The sequence below is a fragment of the Fundulus heteroclitus genome, chromosome 9, assembly GCF_011125445.2.
Source record: "Fundulus heteroclitus isolate FHET01 chromosome 9, MU-UCD_Fhet_4.1, whole genome shotgun sequence".
NCBI classification, from domain to species: domain Eukaryota; kingdom Metazoa; phylum Chordata; class Actinopteri; order Cyprinodontiformes; family Fundulidae; genus Fundulus; species Fundulus heteroclitus.
The window spans coordinates 8933124-8959788 of NC_046369.1; the positions used below are offsets into that span (position 1 = coordinate 8933124).

Sequence of the window (26665 nt, forward strand, 5' to 3'; positions counted from 1 at the left end):
CACACACACACACACACACACACACACACACACACACACACACACACACACACACACGTGCGTGTATATATGCTTAGAACCAGTGACAACAGGAACGACACCATCAGAGCAACATGTAAACCGTGGATGTGACCCATGCCTCAGTGATCATCCCATACTTTGCTTTGCCTCTGTCGCCTGCCACTCTGCGGCTGTCGGGCCTCTGATGTGTGCAGAAGTACAATTCTTCGGTGGATGACCCTGAAAATAACGCGGTCCCCGTTTTATTAGGAATATTTAATAAATTGCTGGGGCTGTCTCTTCACTCATCTCTTCCATTTCCCCATTTTGTCACATTACAACCACAAAATTCAGTTTATTTTTATTGGGATTATGCAGCATGTAGTACACCAACAAAATGTAGTGCATAGCTGAAAACAATACATGATTTTCAACACTTTTAATGAACCAAAATCCAAACACGTTGGCATGCGTGTGTGTATTCAACCTCCTTTAATTTGATAAATAAAATAGAAAATAAAACAACTAAGAGCTAACTTGTAAAGTGAGTAATTAAACCCTAGTAGGCTGTAAATGCAGCTGTTCAGTGAAGACCTCAGGTTGGTTAGAGAAACAGCATCATGAAGATCAAGGACCACAGCAGACAGGTCGGATCAGTTCTGGTAAATCCTTGATCACAATATAGAAAGAGTACGACTGAACTGCAAACCTACCAAAACATGGCCGCCACCGAGATGGACAAGCTGGGCGTTAAACCAATGAATCGCCCAACAGGTCAATGGGAACTATGCGATTTCTAAATCTGGCCTTTAAGGAAGAACAACAGAAAGAAAGCCATCGTGGAAGGAAAACCGTAAGAAGCCTTGTCCATCCACAAGCCTTCGGACAGATGGCACCAAAACTGAACTTTTGGGCCAACATTAAAAAACTGTGTGCTGGTAAACAGAAAACACCATCTGTAGAGTGAAACACTTCCTACAGCATTAATGGATGTATTAGATCTTCATAAGGTCACGTATTGGAAACAATGAAGACTGATAACCTGTAATCATCTTAAAGAAGGAGGATCCCATTTAACAGTGCAGCATTTTAACCACAATCTCAAAGAAATGCAAAGGGATGCAGGAAGAGGTAACCCAAGATCGAGGCTCTGCAACTTCTGCAACCCAAACAATATTTTTTTTGCCGTCAGTCCATGTAAACAAAACTCGTTTGGAGTTCCAAATGTGACATAACATTTCGAAAAACATACATTTTCAAATATCTACAGAAATATCATTTTTTAAGAACCACCTTTGAGTTATAATTTTACGTTTTAAAATAGAGCAAAACATAACAAGGAATAGTATGTTTAAAAAAAGCACATAGTTTTCAACCTATAGACTTTAATGAGAACCTATTGCAATTATTACATGAGATTTTTATTTCAAACCTGGATTTCTTATTATATCTATATTTTAAAACAGTAGTTGGTTCTTTATCATTCCTAGCAAGTTATTACAAGCCATAATAGAAGGTGGAAAGTCACAGACCCCGGACCAAGGAAATGGGATCTAGCTTTAGAAATCCTTCACTAATTCACTTTTTTTTTGTCTGTGAACACGTTTAAAACCATGAACATGTTTAACTATGACGCCCACCATCTTCTTAGACTAATTTAAGCCAAAGTGGCATTTAGGGAAGTTTATCCTGTTTCCTTTTATCTGCCACATTTGTCAGGATCAGTGGAGATTTATGAACCAACTCTTTGTGTGACAGACACTGCGCTGGCTTGTCAGCATTGTTTTAGTCAGAGTACACAGCTGTCATTTTACTGCAACATGAAGAGGAGATGAGAGCAGGAGGAGGATGTCAGTCAGCAGAAGGACTCCTTTCCTTACCTGTTGCTGCTCGGCACAAAGCCGTGCATGTCTCGGAGTTAGATTTAAGCCTGTGTTAGTCAAACATCTCAAGTTATTTACTCATTTAGGTTAATGCACCAGAACACATGGAGTTCAAATATAGCTTCTTCTTTTTTTTTTTTTTTTTTTTATTAAAAAAATACTTGGACAGCAGGGCGCCAACCCCTCTGACAAGACAGAGGTCGATCCTGAAGGCCAGCCTCTAAAAGCGTTGCAGATAAAACACATTCCAGTGAGAAGCAAAGCTCTGAAAAGCTTGCCAGCGTGGAGTCATGACGTTGTCCAGAATTTCCATGCGGCGGCTCCAAACCCCGAGCAGGGGCTGGCTGTGTTTGTTTGTGTTTCTGCTTCCATCTGGGTTTCCCGTAGCTGTGTGGTGTCAAACCTGCCCACCTTCCTCCCGTCAGACCCCAGCAACACAAGCCCTGCTGCCACAGCGCTCAGGCTCCCCCGACGGCTGAGCTTTCCTCTCGGACTGACTGAAGCGTTTCCCCACATTGTTGGAATCCGGCCTGCTTTATTGAGCTGGCTTCGGCTTTCTCTCTTTTATTCCGTTCTTTCTTACTGACACCTCGTTTATTTGGTGTGCAAACCCAGCGTTTGTGTCACACACCCCCAAACCTCCCATTTTCCACGTTCAGATGCATCTCTGTAAATTAGAATACCTGCAGAAAGTCCGTTTCACTCATGGCGTTTGAATAAGTGAACCTCATTTTAACACTCAGACCAATACACTTCAGGTAAATGTCTCTGTTTATTTGGATGATTATGGTTACGGATGATGAAAATTCAAAATTCATTTTTTTCAGAAAATTGGAATATTACATAAGAGCAATAAAAAACGAAGAGAAATGTCCACCTGCTGTACAGTATGTCCGTGCGCAGCATAGTGTACATGCACTCAGTGCTTCACCACATCAATGCGGCGTGGCGTGCAGCCAGTGGACGTCCAGCTTGCTTCAGCTGGTCTGCAGCGTCATCACCAGGTCTTGCAACTTCACACTGGGCCTCGAGCAACTTGGATTGCCTTTCGGCTCTTCCTCCAGACCCTGGGACCTTGATTTCCAAACGAAAAGCAACATTTGCTTTCACCTGAATACGCCGCTTTAGATCTCGGAGCAACAGTCCAGGTCTTCTCCTCCTAAACCCAGGAATGGACGCTTTCTGGTTGAGTCATGTGACAGCAGTGGCTCGCGTCCTGCATGCAGCGACTCCAGCTGCGGTCCAGGCTTTAGTGATTTATGTACAACTCTTGAATACACTTTATACTTTTTCCTTCCGCTTAATTTTCCGTTAAAAGCATGCACACACCCGTCTGTCAACACCCAGCTTCTTTATCAAATACTTTTTATGGCTTTTCCCTCTTGGTGGAGGATGTTTAAAACTGACTGCTGGACAACTGGACGGTAAAGTCTTGTATAGGCCATTACATTGTCATAGTATTTTAAGTTTTAAATTCTCTTTTTTTCTTGTTACACTGGTGTAATACTCACATTTTCTAAGAAACAGATTTTTTTTTTTTTGGTTTAGCTGTAAGCCTGAATTATCAAAGCTACGAGAAAGCAGCTTGGCGTACATGACCACAGGCTGTGCACCGAATGTCACCTATGAGTGCAGCTTTTTCCACTTAAACCACCGAAATAAAACAAATTTTCAATGATATTCTAATTTATTGGGATGCACCTGTCCATTTACTGTACATCGTGTATCATGCTGAAAACAAAGTGCTTTTTTTTTTTTTTTTTACCTTTATTACAAAAAGAAAAACCAAAACAATTATTTCTGCAAACCGCGTGACTCATAATTCAAACAGCTTTAAGCTAAAGCGACGCTGAGAAGAAACGTAACCGGCGAGGAATCTCAGGAAAACAGAACCAAAAAAATATTCAGGAACGTTACCCGAGACTCACTAGAGATATACTGCTTTCACAAATCACCACAATTAGGAGCTAAGAGAAACCAAAGAATGCATTTTTCACCCTTTACAGTAGTAGAAGCTGAACGTCGAGAACAAATGAGCAGGAGGCGATGGTGCCTGTCTGCCGTCTGGTCGTGAGGTATGTAATTCATGTGCTTCATTGTTGCAAACGATAAATCATACAGCGGATCAAAGGAAATTATACACAACCTCGAGGAAAATGTTAACAAGATGATGAGGTGCATGCAAAAACGAGGATCTCTTCTTTATCCGCTTTGTCTCTCTCCCTCCCTCTCTCTCTCTTTTTTATACTTCCTTCCCTCGGCACAGCCAGATGGCAAAGCTCCAGCTCTGCAGTCCTCTTCATACACTCATCATATTTGATGGGCATCCTGCTGCCGAGTCTCGAGGAGGCCATGTGTTTTACAAAATGACACTTGTGACAAAAGAAAACTTCTATTTTGCAAACTGAATCTTGGATGGAGTGCAGGGGGAGGGCAGCAGCGTGTGTGTGTGTGTGTCAGTGTGTGTGTGTGTTACCATGTTAAGTGTCCTTCAATCTCATCCTTTCTTTCTGTGAGTTATTTTTTTTTTCAACTATATCACATAAAACATGTCACATTTTCTACTCCAAAACAGAAATCTTTAGTTTTACACACTGATAGCATACATATCATACACCGTTGGTCTCTTCTGCTGATGCATTCAGACATTTTGCTCTTTAAAAGACAAAAAAAAAAAAAAATCTGTTGTACATTTGCATCTGACACAAGTTGTTGTTTTTTTTTTTTTATGTTGGTTGTTTTATTTGTTCTCGATTTGCTATCATCTGATCCTAAAATTGTCTTTGTCTTCAATGGTGAGGAATTCCCATCAAAGTTTTCCCCTTCTCTTAATACTTTAGGGAATTTTCAAACGTCGGGATGTATGGCTGTAATGCCCCAAGATTTGTTCTCCCTGAAAGAAACGATAGAGTAAGAATATATTAACTACAGAGCAACCTGGCTTTACGCGGTCTGCATTTTACTCTCACTTCACTTTTTAGATTTACCAATACTGTATGCATGAATATATACGACGTATGCATATCGATATAGAAATCAATATGTGCTTTGCAGCATTCCTTTTATTTCAAATTTAAAGCCATGTTCATGCATTAAAAAGCAATTTCAATGTTTCTGACTGCAGGGCTTAGATGCAAATCCATGGGGCATTACGTTGAAAAACCATAAACATCATAAATTAGGGAATAGAAATAAAAAAATGGAAGCAAAGAATGAAGACGTTTAGCTTGTAGTTGATAACTGAATGCTCTCTCTCTCTCTCTCTCTCTCTCTCTCTCTCTCTCTTGCATTTGCTGATGTGATAAACTTGCATTCGAGAAGGAACACAAAAACATGGGCAAGTGTAAATGAAAAATAAAACCCGTTTAAAGCAAAGTATTTTTATTCACACAAATTTAATAAGATATATAACAACCGTTTGGTCCATAAATATTTAAGGGGAAATAGTTTCTATACACCATCTTTATCAAGAAACAGGGAAACATGGACAATCTTGATAGAACACTTACTGTACTCAACTATTAACACGAAGATCAATATATAAGGTTCTTGGATTACCCAACTATATCTGAAAGAGTGCACAAATGCTTTCTATGACATCGCTGCCCCGCCCTCCCGCCCACTTTTTTTTTTTTTCTTCCTCTTTTAAAACAGGATACACCATAAAAAGATCTTCGGAAATAAGATGCAAAACAGTACAAAACTAGTGAGGCGCCAAAAAGGATGTGAGTCAGTTAACAAAGAACACATAGATCCTGAATTTCACAAACTCTCTCCCAAGTTATAGCATTAAGGCACATCGTAGAACTGAGTTAGGCGTCTACTTCATGAAGTAGATCAAGAGCGCCACTTTGTTCTGCGGGAGAACAAACTGTGACGCTCACAATGAAATCTGAAGGTTTGCTCCCTCCGTCTGTCAGCCAAAAGAAACTGGTTGTAGGGGGGGGGGGGGTTGTGTGTGTTTGTTTCATGAAATTATTATTATTATTTTTGGTCTGTTCAGTGGCAAGTGTCAGTACAGAAAGTGTGAATGTGGCCAAACAGGAGAACACATGGACGATGATTTCCCACTGGCTGCGTGACGCGACTCCACCCATCTGAGCTCAGATGTTTTGACTGGTTGGGTCAGCTCCTAAAATCTAGTCTGCAACGTCGCAACCACTTAATTTCTCAGCCCCTGACTCTTTTTTTTTTCTTTTTTTTTATTATTTTACATTTAAAATCACGTCATTACCCTGAGCAACATGATAAGGACAATAATGCACTTTTCTCTGGGCAGTATGTTGTGACTGTGCAACTGAGTTTAGCGGTGGGTCTGTGGATATGTTTACCGGGCTTTGTCCATTAGATCCATGAGAGCCACAGGTCCCAAAAGCAAAAAGCGCTCAGTCATAAAGACGAGTGATTAGAACTGCTCTGAATTTCCTTTTCTCCCTAAACCCATTAGTTTCTGCCAAATGGATGCGTTGAACAGCTACCGTTGCTCAGAGTGTGGGATCTGCTTCTGGATTCATGAGCGAAACGCCTGCGTGTGGTTTCAGCGTGTGTCTGCCGGCCGTCTAGGTGCTTTAAAAATGTCAATTTAGATGCGTTTACATGTAGCTTCTGTCAGGTCGCCGACGTCTGATTCCATCAAAGTCGGCCTTTCCGGACTGAAAACATTCGGTATTAATTAAAGCCTGTTTTCTGGAGTTACCCATGTACAGAACATTCGACAGTTTTTCCAAATTCTTTCAGCGCAGAACCAAAGAAATCAAAATATCTGGATAGTGTGGACACAGTGCATACATATACATATTTCTGGCACTATTCTTTTTTTTATTTTACCAATTAACCATAAATTAGGGAGGGCGAGTTTCAAACATATTTTACTACAAATACACAAATTAAGTCAAATCAGACAGAGTCTAAATTTCCAGCCAGGTTTGAAGTTTGTTTCTCCCCCCAACCCCGAATAAAATCTGCAATCCAAGACAATTTTCCAATCTCTTTAACTCCAAATTAGTCCAAGAATCCAAAAGTCAATCTTTGCAGCTTGAAATGCTACACATTAGAGTAATCTCCTAAGTGGTCGCTGCTGTTGTTGCCGTTGTTGCTCCTGTTTGTGTGCACAGTACAGCACCGTCTCTTCCCAGGAGCTGTCTCTGCTTCGTTTTAAAGGTGTCATTTACAAAAATAAATGTAACTTGAAGAAAGAAACTAAAATAAAGTCCAAAAAAGAGCAAAAAAAAAAAAAAAAACTCAGTTAAAGTAACAATCAGTCTGATAGAGATAGCTCGTTAGAAAAGGTTCGTCAAGGTAGTTTGCGAAGGGCTCCCCGAATCATGGCTGTCCAAACTAGAGGTGACGGAGGTCACTACAGTGATAGAGGGGTTTGTCAGGTCTGTTAGTGTGGCCGCGCTGGAGGGGGGGGTCAGGGCCCCACTGTCGGATGAGGGCGGAGGGAGTGAGGTGCCATCAGCCTTATCAACACCTCCATTCTCCTGTCGCAAAACGTTCCTTCTGAATTTGGCTCTTGCGTTTTGGAACCAAACCTGCAAACCAATCCCAGTGTGGCTTTTACTTTTTGCGTTTAAGTATAATTGTTGTTGTTTTTTAACAAAAAAAAAAAAAAAAAAAAAAAGAAAGCACCAAATCATTACATATCAAATTATGACAGGTTTTACTGCAGCTTCCCTTCTCTTTAGGTAGATAAATCTTATATTATGATCAGTTTCATACATTATTTTGAACTGTTATGGGATCAAAATCCTACTCCTATTTTTTTTTTCAATGCGAGAGCAGTAGATATAGAGAAAATATGCACTCTCAGTAATATAACAGTGTTTAGCTTTCCTTTTCATACTTTATTGCTACTTTTCAATTGTCTTGAAAGACTAGCATTTAACGGTTAACAAATTTCAAGTAAAGGCCCCTGGATATACATCTAATAACTACATGAACCAACAAAACAAAGCAAAACTTAAAAAAAAAAAAAAAAAAAAGATGAAATTGATGGTGAGAAACAAAGGGGGATGGGGGAGAAGAGGGATGCAAACACTCGGTGTGAGTAAAGAGGAATGGCTGCTTACCTGCAGAACTCTCTTAGTGAGGCCTGTTTTCTGGGCCAGCTGCTTTAAGTCCTTGGCGTCCGGGTTGTGGTTGATGGCAAAGTAGGATTTCATTGTCCGGAGCTGATGGTGCTTAAAGGAGGTCCGCATGCGTTTGGTCTTCTGCGTCGGAGCGTAGGCCTGCTGGTCTCGGTCCAAGTGGTCGGCGTCGTTCTCGTTGCAGCCTGCACAAAGGACCGGGAGCAGAACACAGGCGTTGGATCGCAGTCGGAAAAATTGGACTAAAATTTGGAGACTAAAATGGAAAAAAACGTATTTAAGTGCAATATTTTCTTTGCTATTAGACGAAAGATAAAAAAAAAATAATTTAACTTGCTCTCGATAACTTAATTTGGCTCCAGATGGTGAAATAAATTTGGAAAAGCTGAAACTGAAGGTTCACAAACAAACACACTGTTACAGTCAGAATCGTTTTCTTTGCTCAAAATGAATCAAGTGCATCAGGATCGTTCATTATTGCTTGAAATGTTTGTTCACTCATTTGTTGTGTACTGTATGACACAATTAAATAATCTGGATTATTTTACAATTTATGACTGAGATATGAGACACTGATGGCTAGAAGACGTATTAATCCAACTGTGCAGTGCAGATGCAACCTACATAAAAAGTTAGCATGTTGAAAACCAGCCAGAGGACAACGGTTTGGTAAAATCTTACAGTTACTCTTGGAGCAGGCTAAATGCTGTCTGCCTGTGTTTGTGGGGACTAATAGGCCTAATGGGCCTCGTTTGTCAGCGGCTTTAAGAGTAAAACACCTGAAATGGATTCACTAAATGGATGCATGCTCGGCTAAACGCTCCACGGACGCTCCGGCATTTATCAACATGACAGAGAGAACCGGACTGCAGCGTTTCATAAAGTTGTTTAACCGTTGCAGAAACTTTCTGATACCCGATAAGCAGATCACGTCTCCCTTGTGTGAAATAGAAGCTTTATTTTATTTTATTTCTTCTTCTTTTTTTAAAGTTAACAAAGTTTTGTCTTTTTAAACCAATGCATGTCATGTAAATGTATCACTTTGCTGCAAAAAGTGAGATCGCTTGTGCAAACAACACTGGCCCTTTAATCTGATGAGAAGATGAGTTGATGTTTCTTGTGTCTTTGTTTGTTTATTAGAAAAGCTAATAAGTATTTTTTTATTGAAATATTTAAACGCATCATCATCCTGAGAACAAACACTCTAGCAGCCTAATTATACAAGACATTGATTTTTGCGCAGTGCTGTGAAATACGTGTGTGAAAACTGCTCTTTCGCGCAGAATAACTTCTTATTTGGTGTTTTAATGCGTGATGAACGCGCGGCTGCGAGCTTCCCTGCTCCAGTCCTCACCGGACGGTGTTTCTCTCGGCATCACCCACTAGGGGTCTCCATATGCATATGAGAGCAACGCGTTCGCGGAGCGGTGGGGAATCCACGCAGGGCCCACACCTTTCCCCTGGTGAAAACATGCATGGATGTTCCTACTGAAGCACAAACAAACCCTCAGACGAAACCTCTTCCAATTTGTCAGCGATGTGAGTGTGTGGATCTGACATGTTGGTGTATTAACAGGAGCAGTGTGAGACAGTAATGGGACATGTTCACTGAGTCTGTTCAAAATGGCAGAGTCAAAAAGGAAGGAAGGGGGGGGGGGCTGAATATTTCTACCGGTGCAGCTGGATAGCTTTGTTTCACAGTTTCACCTGAAGCGTCTATAAACGATACAATTATTTATTTCTTTACTATTATTATCTTGAAAAAGTCACATAGCAGTAAATAAATATCTTAAACTTGAAGAAAAAAAACATATTTTATAATACACCAGTTAAATCAATTCTATTCTCTACATGAGTCCCAGGTGACATGACATATTCCCACTGGGACCTTTTCTGTGTCTGTGCTGCCTGGTAATGATGCAACGTGGACAGCATTAAACCGAGGGCTATGCTATCTATATTATCTTCCCCTGCTGTTTATTTCTTTTGAATTTAACTCTTCACCTGCTGGGACTCAATTGCACTTTAACGCTGTCGACCAATAGGATAACACAATATGTAGATTTATTATCACTATTATTATTATAAGACCAACAGTGGACCTGGCGGCCTATTGAAAAGAACAGTATGATACAGTAGGGGGGAACATATAGTCAATCGGTTCAAATGAAAAAATAGAAATAAAGAGTAAATATGCCAGATACAGCAGTGTGAATTCTTATATATTTATAAACACACACACACACACACATACATACATATAATATATATCTAATATATATATACATATATATAATATAGATATTACAACCATATATAGATTATATATATATGTATATATAATATATATATATATGACATACTTAATTCACAAAATGGATATATATGATGTATTTATATATATATATGATCTTTATAAATGAAAGATATATTGATGTCTATTTATATATATATACACATACACACACATACATATTATATATATATATATATATATATATATATATATGTATACTATGAGTTCACTTTGTTCACATGGAATGGAAGCATTAGTTATGTAAATTATATATATATATATATATATATATATATATATATATATATATATATATATATATATATATATATATAATTGATAATGTTGTTCTATTAAAGAGTCCCATGTGAGATACCTAATGTTCCCAGGGGCCTTTACTGCCTCTGGAGCTTAATGAATTAATACGCACATCATTTAGTTTAGCTGTAGGATTTACAATTGCCTGTCAGTGTTTTTTTTTTTTGTTTTTTGTTTTTTGGGGGGGGAGGGGGTTACCTGTAGCGACTGGATTCTGGAGTGACAAACACATCGCAATAGTTATCCTTCTTCCTAAAAGCGCAACAGTGGGAAATTTAGGATTTGCATAATCCTTCGCACTCGTATTTAGGAACGGAAAGCTGTTTCTGTCGAGCGCGGCTCGGTCGGCGCAGTGCTGTGCCTCTCCCTGCTGCAGGCCCCATGTGCGCGGAGCTGCTCTGTCCCTGAGAACCGCGCTGGCCACCACACGGGAGGCCAGGGATTCCAACGTCACCTTCAATTAACGGCGAACAATTAACGCGCAGATTACCCCTATTCCTCCCCCTGTTCCATTCAGCGGGGAACGGGGGAGACTCGGCGCACAATGACAAACTTTCTCAACCGCGCACTAATTCGAGGAAAGCGACAACAAAATGGGGACGCCGCGGGGAAGGTTACGGGGGGTCGAGCTCCTAACATTCAAGCGACTGAAAAGAAAGATTTCAGACGAAAAGAGTAGATTTAACGCAAGTTTACGCAGCGAGGACACGGCTTATAATTTTGGAAAACAAACTAGTATAACAGTTAGCACCCCCCTTCCTCCAACCAAGTAAGGTCAAGATGACCTAATTTTATTTTGATTGAAATCGACGAGCAGGTGGACTTAGTTTCGATCATGGGCTTCTCTGCGTAACGTGGAAAAAGGTGCAGACAAAAACGCGTCAACAGGGGACAGCGGCTCAACTGGCCCTAGACAATGTTAAAAAATATATTAACATAAAAGAAGAGGCCTATAAAATGCACGTATTCATTTTTAAAAGCCGTGAAAAAGGTCTCAATGCGGAGTGGGAGGAAATCAATCAGAATAGAAAACGGAGGATGTTATGCGTAACGGAAGCAGGGTTAACCTTTCTGGAATAAATTTAAACAAAATGCCAAAAAAAAATCATCTAAAATTCGTCATTTCGTATTTATTCGTGTGTTTATTTATTCTAATTCTGACTGTAAAGGAGCTGAACGGAGGGAAACAAAGCAAGCGTCCCCAAAGAGAGCGTCTTGTTTTGACAAATTGCTGCGAAAGCTTTCAAAGTTAACCTTCCATCGGCTCAGGAGGGCTTTTAAAATGTAGGCCGCCACAGAAACTGCTCTACAGATATTCCACGGAGCTGATTCGTCTTACTATAGACAACCTTTTAAGGTCAAATCGTTAATTTAGACCCGGATTGTAAAAAATACTAATAATTAAAACCCACAGTGTGTGACAGTATGAGGCCCCACCCCCTACACCACTCACCTGTGTTGTAGCTGGGTATGTCTATCCCCATGGCCGGGCTCTTCCTCTTGCGCGGCCTTCCCTTCTGTGTCGTCCCGGTGCCGTTGAAGTAGGGCAGGGCGAGGCCGCCGCCCTTGGCCGCCAGCTCGGCGAAGTTGAGCTGCGGATGGTAGTCCGGGCCCTGCACCAGCGTCTCGAAGTGGAGCCTGCAGTACACCAGGCTGTCCTTCATGCCGAAGTGGTCGCCCGTGGTCAGGGTCTTGTTGCACGTGGTGCACGTGAAGCAGCTCAGGTGGTACACGGAGTCGCGCGCTCGCATCACCATCTCCGAGGCGGATATCCCGAGGTGGCAGCGCGCGCACCTCTGCACGGAGAACCTTCTGGAACAGACGCATCGTCAAGAGATCCGCGTGCATTGAAAAAAAAAAACGGCAATGAAATGTGCGCGTTTTCTGCAGCGTTGCTGACCTGACACTGGCTTAAAAATGGGCGCGTGCGGTGTTCAGGTGAGCTGAAAGGCGCGCGTGCGTGACTCAGTCTTAATGTATGCTCGATTAGACCCGCACTTTGATGTCGCTAATGGCCACATCTGGCCTGTAACTGAGCCAGTGCGCGTGTGTTTGAACAATTTCTCTTCTAAATATAGGGGGAAAAAACGTAACTCCAATTATTCCACCGTAGCTACATCACAAACAATTAACATTATATATGATACTATAATAAAACAGGAGTGCTGTTTATGCATTTATTTTTTATTTTATTTTAGATTGCGTTATACGTCCAGCGCGCGTGGCTGTTTTCTTTCAATGTGAAAATGTGGGGAAAGCGCAGCAGCGCCCAGACAAAAGCCACAAACGAGTTACTTTAAAACTGAACGACGGCGTATAAAGGTCCAAACGAGCGAAAGGCTCAGGGAAAAGGAGAGGGTGACTCATGCGTTCATGTCCATGTGGTTAACATTATACAGTCAGAGCATTCCTGCCTCTGCCAATGTCGAATAAACTCGAATTTTAGTATCAGAACGTGTTTCCAGGATCGCTGTTATGATGTTAGTGTGAAAGAATGGGGCCTGAAGCAGCTTACTGGACCAGAGCTTATACTGACATGCTCGTTCTTTAAGAGTTTAACATTTAAACGAGGGCACATATATATCCAAGTCATCCTTACCTGTAGTAATCCTCCTTGCAGTATATACTCCCATCCTTGGCAAAGCACGTCAGCTCCGACTCCAGCGCCAGCTTACATTCACAGCATTTAAGGCACCGCAGGTGCCACTGTTTGTCCACGGCCAGGAGGTAGTATCTGTCCGAGATCTTGCCACCGCAGCCGGCGCACAAGGCAGGCTTCTCCGGGCTCATGGAGGTCATGGTCTGGGGGACAGAACCAAGGCGTGAAAGGGGGAAAGCCTTATTTATTTATATATATATATATATATATATATATATATATATATATATATATATATATATATATATATATATATATATATATATATATATATATATATACCTGTATACCCCCTTTATTTTTATTTTTTTAATTTATATAGTTTTTCTATAAACATATTGTTAAATCTCAAAGCAGAAATACAATTAGACAGACAAAAAAAATCTAAATAAAATTTTATCAGTTATCAGAAGGGAATTAATTTGTGCTGCTTTTTTATTTCGTTCACTGACTTGTTATATCTAATGAATTTAATACAAAAATCTACCTTTTAGTTTAACATACTACTACTACTACTACTACTACTACTAATAATAATAATAATAATAATAATAATAATAATAATAATAATAATTAACAATTAACAATAATAATAATAATGTATTACAGAATTATTTCTGTATATTTATAAAAAAAATGTTTTTGTCTTTATTCACATTTTTAGACGAACTCTTTCACATGTCGATAATAAAATACATACATACTATTTTTTTTCAAAATAGACTCTTACGTTTTATTTCAAAATAGCAACATTATATTTTCTATTCAGCTGAAAAAAGACGTAAATGATAGGCTTTGTCTGACTTAACCGGAGATTTTGTGACTTTCAGCACCATCTGTGCGCTCCTTACCGACTCCCTGCCGTTGAGCTGCATGCCCTTCGCCAGGCGCGACTCCGTCTTCGTCCTCCTCTCCATTTCCTCCATGATTCCTTGGATGTGATCCCCGGAGATCCCGTGGAAAAGCATGGCTCCCGGTCCTGGACACAACGTGCAACTGCTCGCCTCTGTTTTGCAGCTCACAACTTCCATATACCGTGCCTCTGCGCTGCGCTCCGTTTCCTCCTTTTTTTTCCCCCTCCTCTCTTTCTGCTTATTTTGAATTTTCTCAGCGCATCCGAGTGGGCTCTACACAAAACACAAAACAGGAAGAAAAGAAAAAAAAAACAACCCTGGTGATTCAGATCACCTCCTCGGCTGAAAGCAGGGGGAGAAAAAAACTACAGCATGGGTGGGACAGGAGGAGAGGCGCTGAATTCCTGCTTTCCCGTGAATGCGTCTCATCCAGCAAAAGAAGGAGAAAAAAAAGTATATAGTCCAAATGATGCGACAAAACGGTGTGGAAGCTGAGGTGGAGAGGGACCAGGGGAGGAGGAGGGGGGGCTACAGTGTGAACAGTCGTCGGGAAAATAAAAATAAAAATAATGCCACAAAGTTTTTTTTGGTTGCTTCTTTTTGTGCTGCAGGAGGAAGGGAGGGGGTTCCTCGGTGCTTGGAGGTCAGGTTGGGACTGCCTGGATTTGAGAACCGTGTTGTATTTGTGAAGCGAGCAGAGCTGAGCCGGCCCAGTCTGAATAATTTGGTAGGAGGAGTCCTTCTCTCTCCCTCTCTCTCTCCCTCTCTCTCCCTCTCTCTCTCTCCCAGCATCACCACTGATTTTCTATTCACCAACAAAGAGCTGTCACTATTTCATCAAAAAACACCACTTTATCCTCTCGTCATTGCCTGACCCTCCCTTTTGGAAACACGCGGCTGAAAAAAACGAAATTAATCAGTTGCTGTATTCTATTATATTAAATTATTTTACATCCACGTTATTCGTGTAACCAGGTATAGGCTATATGCATCCAAAATTTAGGGAAAATGCATACATTTTTCAAGTATTTTAAAAAAATATATATATAACAAAAACGTCCTGTTATGTGGCGTTAAAGGACCGTTTCATTCGGAAATCACTTGTTATTTTGACTGAACTCATGCGTTTTTTTTTTCTGCCCTGAAAAAAACCCCATAGTAAATCTTTTTACGTGTGTTCCTGCTGTACAGCTGGGGCGGGGCAGTGAGCAGTGACAGCCTACAAGGCGGGGACAGGTTGCATTAAACAATATTGAAATAATAGAATTAGGATTTTGGCTTGGAATAAAAAAAGCGCAATTGAGGGTTTATGCACAGCAAAAAGGGATAATGAGGATGAATATCATACATTTGAGCAGACCAAAGTCAACTCTCCATTCCCATTTCATGAAAAACTCAGATTTCTTTATGAAAATAAGTACATTTTGTCCTGCCACAGTAGACCTGTGCTGAGCACATTAGCATATGCATACCTGTGGAAGTCATGCACTGCAAATCTCAGCCTCCCTCCCATCTAACGCCACAATTTCTGCAGGAATTAAAAGCTCGTCTACAGATTTTTGTCTCTTGCAGGAGGGCAAAAACATTGTTTACCACTGTAGACTTGATCTGACTTATTTAATATATTTTACATTTTTTTCAAAAAGATTGCATGGGATTCCATAAAATATTGCATTTATTGTAGGTCACTGTGGAGCTATAAGATCAGTGTCACCTTTAAAGGGTTTGAAAGCTGATTTATATAAAATTAAAAAAAACAAGAAGAGGGGCCAGATTGGGAGGCTTCCAGCTGGAGGGCCCGAGGGGGGTGAAAACTACCCAGGGCCGGATTTAGGAGGAAGTAGGGCCCTGGGATGTGGACAGTTTTGGTGCCCTATATATTTATGTAATACCTCTGAGTGTTATAATGCCTTATACACCTGAAAAGCGAGGTTTTTCTCAAACAATCCTTTTTAATGCCTTTTCCAAAAAATAAAAAATCCTCCTAAACTCAGCGTCAGAGAAACATCTTCATCCACACACATACAGAAAAAGGCCCGAATTATCAAAGTGATGCTAGGGCTGCGTGTACAAATAAAGAGGGAGGTGCCAAATATAAACTGTAAGACATCAGGACATCACTCTGATTTAGGTTAATCATCTTTCTGCAAAAAATAAACCAAAAAATAAATCGATAAAAAACTGACTATATAATTTGTTTTGATGCCTACCCCCATAACCTTGGGCCCCTGGACTACTGTCCCTAAAAGTCAACTTTAGGTCCAGTCAAGGGGTTACAAACCCAGCTCAGACAAATTGTTATATATATATATATATATATATATATATATATATATATATATATATATATATATATATATATATATATATATATATAGGGGACATTATAGCTTAAATGACAGATTTACGCATGCTCAGGACGGTTTGCAGGTATGGATGCCTCATCTCATGTGATATCACCCCTTCCCACCACCTCCACCCCCTTCCCCCGTTTTTCTCCATCCTCCTCCACCCTCCCCACCACCACCACCACCACCACACACGCTCGCACACCCCCGTGAAGTTGTGTTGGCTTTAATTGGAGGCCCCTTGATAGCAGAGCTGTAAGCGGAAGCCTGAACCTTCGTGGACGGGCTGGAGCTGCAGCTGTTCTCAGAGCAGCCACGTTCATTTGCTCTCTGTCAGGGACTCAGCAGCAGCCGCAAAGCGCCGGCAATGGACAAAACGGCTCGCATTTCACCTGGACAAAGACACCCCGACAGGGGGAAAGAGAGAGCAAAGCACCTCTGTGTGAAATTCATTCACACTGCCTCATTTGTTTTTGAGGCTTTTTTTCCTCCCCCGCTGAAGAAAATAGGAATTTGTGCCTTTTTAACCTTTTTTTAAAAAATAAATAAAAATCCAAACGCGAGGTTATAATACTAACATGCATAAGATTCTATATTTTTCTCTTTTATTTTTCTAGTTAGTTTTTGACCCGTTGCCTCCAGCGGTGACATTTCATTTGACTGAAGAGGGATTAAGCAGTGTGTCAGTGAACAGCAAGGGCAACAGGGAATCATGCCTTTGTTGCTGTCGTTTTGTTTCGTTTTGTTTCTTTTCCACTTTCCCCCTAAACCACGAGTTTACCAGAACTTTTCGAGTTTGTTTTTTGTTTTATTATTAATATTATTATTATTTGCACCGTAACGTGCATGCTATATCAAATTAATCACTTTAAAATTACATTTACCATAATAAAACGAGGAAAAAAAGTTTTATTTTGGAGGATTAAATAAAATACACGTTATATTATCACAATTTTAGCATATATACACGCTAATTTGACGTGCAAATGAAAGCTTAAAAAAAAGTAATCACTGTGCCAATTAATTAAAATGTTTGCAAACAACCATTGCTAGCTTTTGTTGTAATTGTAATTATCCGCAGACACGCTTGTCTAATATTTTTTTCACGGTAAAAGTTCTCGGCTGGAAATAGGAATACCTGGATTTTGCTGTTTTTTTAACGCGTCTTTCTCGCGTTTTAAAGTCACCTGCAAGCATCCAGATTTGTATGAATTAAACGATCAGAGTTGCACAGATTTGCTCGCAGCGTCGCATGAGGGTGGGAGGGGAAGAAAAAAAAATAAATCCATCCATGGCCTTACCTTCCATCACATCCTCGCTCATCCTGCACAATATCAACCTTGTCATCCATACATCCTGATACGTGTCGCGCATTTCTCTACCCGCTGATTCCTCCGTCGATTTTCTCCATTTACTGTTTTATTATTTCTGCGCCCGGCTCTGTGTTACTGTCGCCCCAAGACTGAAGAGTTGCAGAAAGGCTCTTACCTGAGGCTGTGAGGTCCCCCTGTGCGGCGCGCAGGCGGAGGAGCTGCGGACTGTGCGCGCAGAGCGGAGGAGACAGACAGGCAGAGGAGACGCTGCCGGTAGATTGGGGAGGGGGGAGGTGGAGGGGGAGGAGGGGGCGGGTGGTCCTCGTCTCAGAACGCGCAGCTCCCCGTTCGAGCGTCAATTAAAACACAAGATATTTAAATATTCCCCTCTCTCTTATACGCAGACAGCCCTCAACGGAGAGCGGCACACAGGAAAACGGGAAGGCATGAGCCAATGGCCTCCTCTGCATGGAGGCTCCAATTCCCAAACAGGCAGAACAGAAACTGAGTTAAACGCGGCTGTTAAACGCAATCAGAAATAAAAGGTGTGTTTTTGTTCTCATCTTAACAACCTCGCTAATTCGAATTGTGAATGCAAGGGGTCCCATTTCTTTTTGTTGCAATAATAATAATAATAATAATAATAATAATAATAATAATAATAATAATCAAAAAAACACAACGAATCTTCAAAAATGCATTTTACATGCAGTCACGGTCACAAAATGCACCAACATGGATGTTTGTGTTTGCATGGAGATTAGAAGTGAACGGCTGCAGCTTCAGGTTCTCTCTCTCTCTCTCTTTCTTTCTCTGTGTGTCTGCAGAGGTTTGTGTGAATATGCAGGGATATAGGTGAGCAGGCAAACTCGATCAATCAGTCTGGAGCGCAGCAACTCATCCCGGCAGAAAAAAAAAGATGCTGCCTTGAATTAGGAGATGGCAAATTAAAACAAGGCAGTGCGCGTTAATTTGTGTGTTTTTGCAGATAGGAACCAGGTGGAGCCTTTAACTCACTGCGGTGATTTCATCATTACAGTTTTTTGCCCCTTAGTTACTCTCCCCTTCTCTCGTTTTGTTGATCAGTTATGATAACTGTTATTTAAAAAAAAAAACAGATTTACCACGAAAAATGTCCCATTCTTCTTTAAAAAATTAATTTAGAACAGAGTAGAAATTTATTTGCGTCACACATTTTGGAGTGAAATTACAGAGGTGCACATGAGCATGAGTGAAAGTAGCCCAACACCACAACATAAATTTAATGCTAATTCATCTTTGGACTCATATTTGTGTCCATCCATCTTTATTTCACTTGGGAACTCTCTAATACACAAATTAAAACTAATAATAATAATAATAATAACACTAGCAATAATATATTATAACAATAATATAAAAAATAAGTGTTTTTGACAGAAATCTGCACAGGTGTGGCCTTTTGTAACAAGATTAGAGATTAAATCCAAACATATCCACCTTTATCTGAATGTTCCTGAAATATTCAGATATTATCTCACTTAGAGAATAAATTGGATAAAAAAAAAAACAACAACGCGATTTTATTTGTTTTTTTATTTTCTGGCAAGCTAAAAGATGACATGACAACCATCTGTTACATTAAAGAGCATAAAGTGCATGCTGGCTCCATTTGAACTGCATGTTTATTGTTAAATAAATGAGGAAATGGGCAGCATCCAGAATAGGATGTCCAAGAACACACACACACACACACACACACACACACACACAGAAGCTCAGATGGACAGATTTCAAATGACAACAAGTTAACAGAGTACAGTGGTGCTGGGAGCGAGAGGGTGACAATTAATTACTCCTCTGCATAAACGATCATGTGCCACACTGCTAACAGTCATTTTGCTTTGCTTCTTCAGCCTGGGCTGACATCACAGTGCATCTCATCAATAATGCAGCGACGCCGAGATCCGTTTCACAGCGCGCCACGTCCACGTCCACGTCCACGTCCACGTGTATGTGCCGGTTCTCCTCCAGCCTGACACCCAGGAGCAGGCTCAGCATCCCGCCTGGGCTCCTGCCCTGGACGCCGTGGCTCCTCTCTGCTGTAGGGCACAGTGGCTGGATTACCGCACATCCAGGGTTCATGTGGAGTTATCATTTCTGGGTCACCTCTAGTGACACTCTGTCTTGCAGAGCAGCACTCCCTGAGCATGGACAGGGAAGGAGTGGAGGAGGAGGAGGAGGAGGAGGAGGAGGAGGGAAGACTCCCCGGCTCTCCCAGGATCCACTGTGGAGCAGGGAACCACAAGCTAAACACTGACAGAATGAAGGAAAGGGAAGGGGAGAGAGGGTGGAGGGTGGAGGTGGGGGGGGGGGGGTGAGGAGGAGGAACAGAGGGAGGAGTGAAGCACTGTAAAGCTTTATAGTCACATGTATCGCAGTCACATGAGGCTGGGTGGGTGGGTGAATGGATGGAGATATGTTTACAGGCACAAAATGACCATAAAGGGATTCTCTTTGAAGGAAATATAAAAATGGCAAATATACGAGCCGCAGATGTAATTCTTTTTAAAGAAATTTAATCGAATCTTCTGCAAACATAGTGCTTATGTTTTTGTTTTTTTTCCCTCCATATTTTGTTGGGTCATTTCCATTCAAGCCCTCCCCAGCCCCCATTCCCCCCCCTCCCACCACCCCATCCTTCCTTTCCCTTCCTCCCTCCTTCGATCTCCTCCCTGCTCTGCTCTGCTGGAGCTCAAATCACAACCCCGGTCCCTGGCAGATGGAGGATAGGAGAGAGGAGCTCTTAACTAGCCAGCCTGAGCCTCTGCTCTCTGCACACCAACTGCTGCCTGCCTCACAGAGAAGCTCCAACAGCCCACAGCCACCATCGCACACACTCCCCCCGGCTCCTCCAGGGACGCCGTATCCTCCTGGGGGATGGTGCGTGTATTAGTCCAGATCTGGCCGCACCAGGAAGGACATGGGAACATAATAGATGGATGTTCTGTATCATGGTATACCGGCGCGGCTGGTGCGGGGCCACGTTGTCGGTCTGGCTCCTTTCTTTTGAAAGACACGCAGGCTAGCTCCGACGGCTAAACCAGCGCCAGACCAGCAACGACACTGTCTGATGAGCGTGTCAAGAAATCACAGATATGGCCGCTTTAATGTAGAACCGGGGAGGGGTGTAAACAGGCCAGAGCTCTCCTCGGGCTCTTAGGTGCCTTTGACTGCCCCTGACTTTCATCTGGGCTCATCTGGCGATCGCAGCTCAGCCTGGCATGAGTCTGACCACCAGTTGCGGTCTGAGGGAGAGGCAGCTCCTCTGTGCTATTTGCAGCCCTGTCTGTCCAAAGGAATCTGGTGCGCTGACTGTCACTCAGCGGCCGCACACGCGCGTGTCTGTGTTGGGTTTTTTTTTATCACTAATTCTACCACAGGGATGCGGTTGTCCATATGACCACTGCGGAGGCTGCTGCCCCGAGGCGAGCTGACACCGACTGTGTAGAAGGACCAGACGTTGATGTAGGGGCTGCTCAAATGCTGCTCGAGTATCAAGACGCACGTGCGAGCAGCCGCACGGGCACGCGCGCACACAAACGTACAAAGCAGTGCCAGACCAGTTGCTGAGACCGATGTTCCTTTCAGCCATCATAAGGCTGACACTCAAGTCTTTTTTTTTTTTTTGTCTTCATGCCAGCCCCGTGTCAGTTCCTGGCTGGTCTTTCCAACAGTGATGGAGACACTTTAACTGACGGTGGTTGGGGCCTTTGGCCACGGGGTTGCTGAGGCTCGGTGAGGTGGTGGGGGCTGCCGGGCCTGTCAACTGGTTGTGACTGGGGCCCTGTCTGCGCGCAGATCCGATCTGGACAGCTCGCTCTTTCTCTGCGGCTAGTGGCACCGTCCTGCAGAAAGGCGCGCGGTGTATAGCTGCCACTCTGCTCCAGCGCAGCATATGCTCCGGCTGAGGGTCAGAGATGTTCAGTCCAAACCGCCTGAAATAAAAACCTCACATGTCTGCCTGACAGTGGTAGTGCAGTACAGCAGGTCTGCAGTCAGGGGGGAACCAAATCTGGAGTATATGTCTGATCATGTGGTGGCATTTGTTTTACTCTGAAAAGCCAATCTTATCATGTACAGCTGTATTTAATAAATTTAAACGTGTTCCAGCAAGCTTCGTTTGTCAGATTAAAAGATTAAAAGTACCTTTTAGCAGGTAATAAACATACTTTTCATTAAGTCCAAATTTCTGTATAATTTGGTAAGTGGATAATAATCATAATTAATAGAAATTAATGCTTAAAAAGATCAGTCTGTATCTAATTAATCTATATAATGTGTTTCACTGTGTAAGCTGAGTTACTAAAACTTTGTCGACTTTGTCTTTCCTGGACGTTTGAAATGTATGCATGTTTGGATTCAGGATACTTGGATTTCTACTTATTGGATCTGGTGGATTTTTGATGTATCAGCAAATACAGCGGATGTCGGTAGCAATTTGGCCTTGATCAGGCTGCCGGCTGCATATGCAGGCACTCACTAAGGCGGTGAACGGACAGACCTGAAGGGTGGAGGAGCAGAGCCGAAAAGCTGGATGTGCTGGGACCGCAGACTGGCTTCAGTGGTTCAACTCAAAGGGGTGATGGGATAAAATCTGGAAGTGAAGCGTGGAAAAGCCCAACAATTTGGAAAATTGGATTTCACCATTTGGAACCAGCAAAAGACTTAAAGCTGACAGGAAAGTCAGTGCAGCTTGTCTCATAACAAATAACATATTTGGATAATGCCCTCCCTATCTAAACACTCCTGGATTGTTATGGCGGAGAATGCTCAGAACTCTCCCCCGCTCCCTCCTCCCCCGCTGACACCTGCGGATGCTTTCTGAAGTATTGACCGGCTAATAACATCAAGGACAATGGCCTCTGGAGAGCTTTTGCGGAAATATAAACACTCTCACCCAAACAGATACACATAACTGATGATCATAAAAACTGATTAACCTACGTACACACGACTGATCTCAAATGTTTACCTTCTGCTATATGTGTCTCGTCTTATTTGTGCTTTTTGTGCAGGAGGTTTTTGATATCTCAAACCGTATCCTGTTATAGGATACAGTTTGAGGTATGTTTTTTCCCTCCCACCTTCCTTTTTGTGGCCTCTATTTTTCCACAGAGTAATGGCAGCGCCATGTGGGCACCGTGTAAGGCGATTCCTTGGCAGCAAGGCCTCAGTAAATCGTCTCCCCATGAAATGTTTGTGATGTTTGTTTGTTTATGTTATGGCGATTGTACTGAAACAACAATTTCCCTCTGGGATTATTAAAGTATTTCTGATTCTGATTCTAAAACATATAAACTGTTCAATATTCTAATTATTTGATGGATCTGCACCTACAGCGCTGGGGGTGGGGGGGGGGGGGGGAGAGCCTTCGGCCCCTTTATACATCTCTGCTTTTCTTCACACTTCATCAAGAACAATAGCTTCCTAATTTAAAAAAATGCCTTTAAAAATGTCATTATTCACAACTGCAGAAAACATGGAACAGTGGCAAGTAGCATGTCTACCAAAACTGCTTATAGAGCGAATTTGCCATTCATTCTGGAGGTCACAGAAGAATCCAAAATAACATCTAAAACTCTGCAGGCCACACTTGTCTCAGCCAAGGTCAGCGTTCATGACCGTGTCCACGGGAGACTTCCAGTCTGATCTATGATCCTTGATATGCCATAAAAAGGCCCAATGCCACGTCCTCAAAGCAAGATGCCCGAGTGTGCTCATGTTTTAGGGTTATTTTACAATCTATCTAGACCAAAAAAGAACAACCTTACTTTCATCAGTTTGTGACATGTTTCTCTTTTGGCCAGTCAGTATGTTTTTTTTTTTGTTAAACTATAATGAAAATGACACAAAAAACCTTTAGTAGACAGCTTTTTTGTTCAGCGGGGAGTGAACAGATGTAGAGGTGGGAACTCTTTTCAGCCACCAAAAACAGTTTCTCTGTTGGAAATATTTTCTGCTCACAGGGTCTTCCATCCATCCATTTTCTAACATGTCTATCCCTTATGGGGTCGCGAGGGGTGCTGGTGCCTATTGTCAATGGGCGAGAGATGGGGTACATCCTGGACGCGTGAGAGAACCCACGCATGTACAGGGAGAACATGCAGGGCAAGGGTAGGACTCAAACCCAGGACCTTCTTGCTGCGTGGTAACAGCGCTGCCCCCTGCGCCACTGTGCAGCCCCCAGGGTTATTAAAGGAAGGGGGAAAAAAACAAAGATGAGGCCACAACAGATAGCTTGGGCAGGGAGTCAACAGCCAGACCATTAGGGTATTGTTTGTGAGCACAGACTTTACCAAAATGTGTAGGTTTTTGTTTTGTTTTGTTTTTTACTTTATATGTCTCTTATCAGTAAGACGACCACCCTGAAGCAGCAGCTCATCTACAACTGAGATTAAACGGTTAGATTAGCTCATCATGAAGGCCAGCTCTGTTCTAGGATGCACTGCCTGCACTTCAACCCAGTGCAGGTGGTGGGACCCAGAAGGACTCTGGCAAACATAACTTCACATCAATGCCTTCAATCCCATGCATGAAGCTGATGCAGAGCTGAGGAGCTTCTTCAGTCACAATCTGCTGCATCCTTGGTGCACAAAGGACCATATCCTCAGATCCTTCCTCTCTGCAGCTGATAGACTTTATAGCCATCGCTGCTCTCAACAAAATCAATAAGGGTTTACATTCCTGTTATTCGCATAGCTGTTTTTATTTACCTAGTTTCTCATTTGCAAATATAATTTAATGTGAGTATGCCATTTAAATAAACTGTACAATGTTTTTATTCTGTTGTGTTTCTTTTTTCCTTTCCTTACTGCTGATACACCTGAATTTTTCCACTGTGGAATATTATAGGATTATTTTACTTTATTCTCTTCAGCCATTCGCCTTGCAAGTTTACATACAACATTTAAGCTTGTCAGCATTTGTCAAATTCATGTGTCATCCAAATAAAGGAGAGACGATTTAGGTTCAGAGTATAATAACTTCTCTTACAACTATGTGGAGCATTAGCTTCAAGTAACTTTTAAGCACAAAATTACATATTATTGTGAGAAAACTAATTGCAGTCTGACTCAGAGTTTTAGTGGTGAAAAGCTGCATTATTGTAATGCAGCTAAATTCACACAAAATGGGGTTATTATGTGTAGAAAAGTAAAACTGGCACAATGCATCCTTTGCTAATACAATGTTGACTATAATAATTGTAGGGTGAAATTAAATTTAGATAAATTCAATTGAAAAATACTTTAATAATCAAAAAGCGAAATTAAAAAAACTTTATGACACACGCCTTTGCACATCAGAGTAACAATGCTGGTCAGAACTGGAGTAGATGTTGCAATGACCTGAATGCTGCCAGAAATGTGCTTTTTGTCCCAATCGTTATGATTATTTACCACCAAGGCAATTTACAGCAAACTGGGCTGCACTTCTACATCCCAGCAGGGAGTCTTGTTTGTTTGTTCTGCAAGCTACTGCTCTGAGAAACTTTTCTCCTGACTTCTTCCTTCCCAGCGGATAAAATACGGCTTTAGTCTTCAGTTAATGAACTCAGATTCATACCGGAGGCTCTGCTGTTGCTATTTTTGTCTTTAGTGGACATCGTGTTGCTGCTGGAGTTTGGTGTGACAAATGTAATTTTATCGCTCTTTCAATTGCATTCTCGGTTGCTTTGTGTTCACTTATCCTTTGTTTCATGAATATTTTTTACACAGTTCTTGATTTCAGACATGGCGATGAGAGCCAGAACACAAAGGAAAAGGAAAAAGTTGTAAAAATGATGATGTATACCCTTTATTTATGAAAAAGTTGTGCTTTTTCATCACATTTACTGTTGTTTTAACCATGTAGCATTAGACTTTAAAGAATTAAAACAATAGTAAATAAGAAATGGTAGTGTGAAAATCATAACTATCCAATAGATTCTATTGGATAGATGGTTTTGACAAAATATGTATGTATAAAATGTTAGAATATCCCCATAAAATACATTACATATAAAATACATTTATAATTTACAAAAGCAATTATTGTGAAATTCTAATCAAGATGTATTTATTCCTTTATATTTGAGTCAGGGCTGCATGATGAAGCAGTTCTTTGCCCTGCAGCAAGAAGGTCGTGAGTTTGAAACCTGGCACAGGCCTTTCTGCACATTCTCCTGGTAAATGCATGAGATCTCTCTGGGTACTCCAGCTTTGTGTCTCTGTGTTGCTTCTTGACCAATGACCACCAGCCCCCGCAACGCTGCAAGGACTCCGCAAGTATAGAAAACAGACAGACGGGTATTCAGGTGTAATCTAAGTTGTAAATATTTAGCCATTTCTACTTCAGAATTTAAAATAAGAATCAAATGGAAAATGTACTTCCCAATGAAATGAACACAACTGTTAACTTTTCACAATAGTTTTTCAATAAACAAATAAAATAAAATAATGTGATGTGTTAGGCAGAGCCGGCCCAAGGTAGAAGCAAGCTAATGCATATCCAGATGCCCCTAAAGCACCAGGGACCTCCCAAAAATGTTTGAATTTTAACATAGATCATAAAGCCAATATTTTCATCTGTTTGTTGACAATGAGAATACTATAATACTATTTAACTTGATGGTTTCAGAATAAATAAATTAAAAGAGCATATTGTTTAACTTTTAAAGTTATGATCTAATGTCAGACCCAAGAACTTTGGTCCAAACGTAGGCTTGAAGTTCCTTTCAAACATATATGTTTGATCAGTTGTCAACCTCATTTATAGATCTGTAATGAGAAACAGAAATAGATGTTTGGAGAGAAACTGATAATTTTCAGGCATCAAAAAGCCTAAAGTTCAGCCTAAAATTATCCGGTCGGTTTACATCATAAAA

The 26665-nt window shown here is 41.4% G+C and overlaps 1 protein-coding gene and 1 long non-coding RNA gene across 4 annotated transcripts; one reads left to right on the forward strand and one right to left on the reverse strand.

Annotated features, from left to right (window-relative positions):
* Positions 1-3551: 3551 nt before the first annotated feature.
* lhx9 (LIM homeobox 9) lies at positions 3552-14299 on the reverse strand. Of its 3 annotated transcripts, none has more exons than XM_012853606.3 (5): positions 14097-14299; positions 13186-13388; positions 12040-12398; positions 7955-8157; positions 3552-4776 (listed from the first exon to the last, which is right to left on the reverse strand). In XM_012853606.3, the coding sequence occupies exons 1-5, from the start codon at positions 14274-14276 to the stop codon at positions 4720-4722; spliced, it is 1002 nt and encodes a 333-aa protein (XP_012709060.2). In that variant the 5' UTR covers positions 14277-14299; the 3' UTR covers positions 3552-4719. The 3 variants fall into 3 exon arrangements, with proteins under 3 accessions (XP_012709060.2, XP_012709058.2, XP_021166842.1); XM_012853604.3 differs by lacking the exon at positions 3552-4776 and adding an exon at positions 5248-7417 and having other exon boundaries at positions 12040-12395; XM_021311167.2 differs by lacking the exon at positions 3552-4776 and adding an exon at positions 5248-7417.
* LOC118564129 lies at positions 12405-14401 on the forward strand. Its single transcript, XR_004931659.1, has 2 exons — positions 12405-12524; positions 14076-14401. It is a non-coding gene; the product is annotated as an uncharacterized LOC118564129 (long non-coding RNA).
* The last annotated feature ends 12264 nt before the right edge of the window (positions 14402-26665 follow it).

Excerpts from the sequence above, each read along its gene's own strand:
- lhx9 (XM_021311167.2), bottom strand. The coding sequence starts at position 14,276 with ATGGAAGTTGTGAGCTGCAAAACAGAGGCGAGCAGTTGCACGTTGTGT. Across the intron at positions 12,399-13,185 it reads TGCAAGGAGGATTACTACAG|AAGGTTCTCCGTGCAGAGGT; the intron begins GTAAGGATGACT and ends CGTCTGTTCCAG. Across the intron at positions 7,418-7,954 it reads TCACTAAGAGAGTTCTGCAG|GTTTGGTTCCAAAACGCAAG; the intron begins GTAAGCAGCCAT and ends ATTGGTTTGCAG.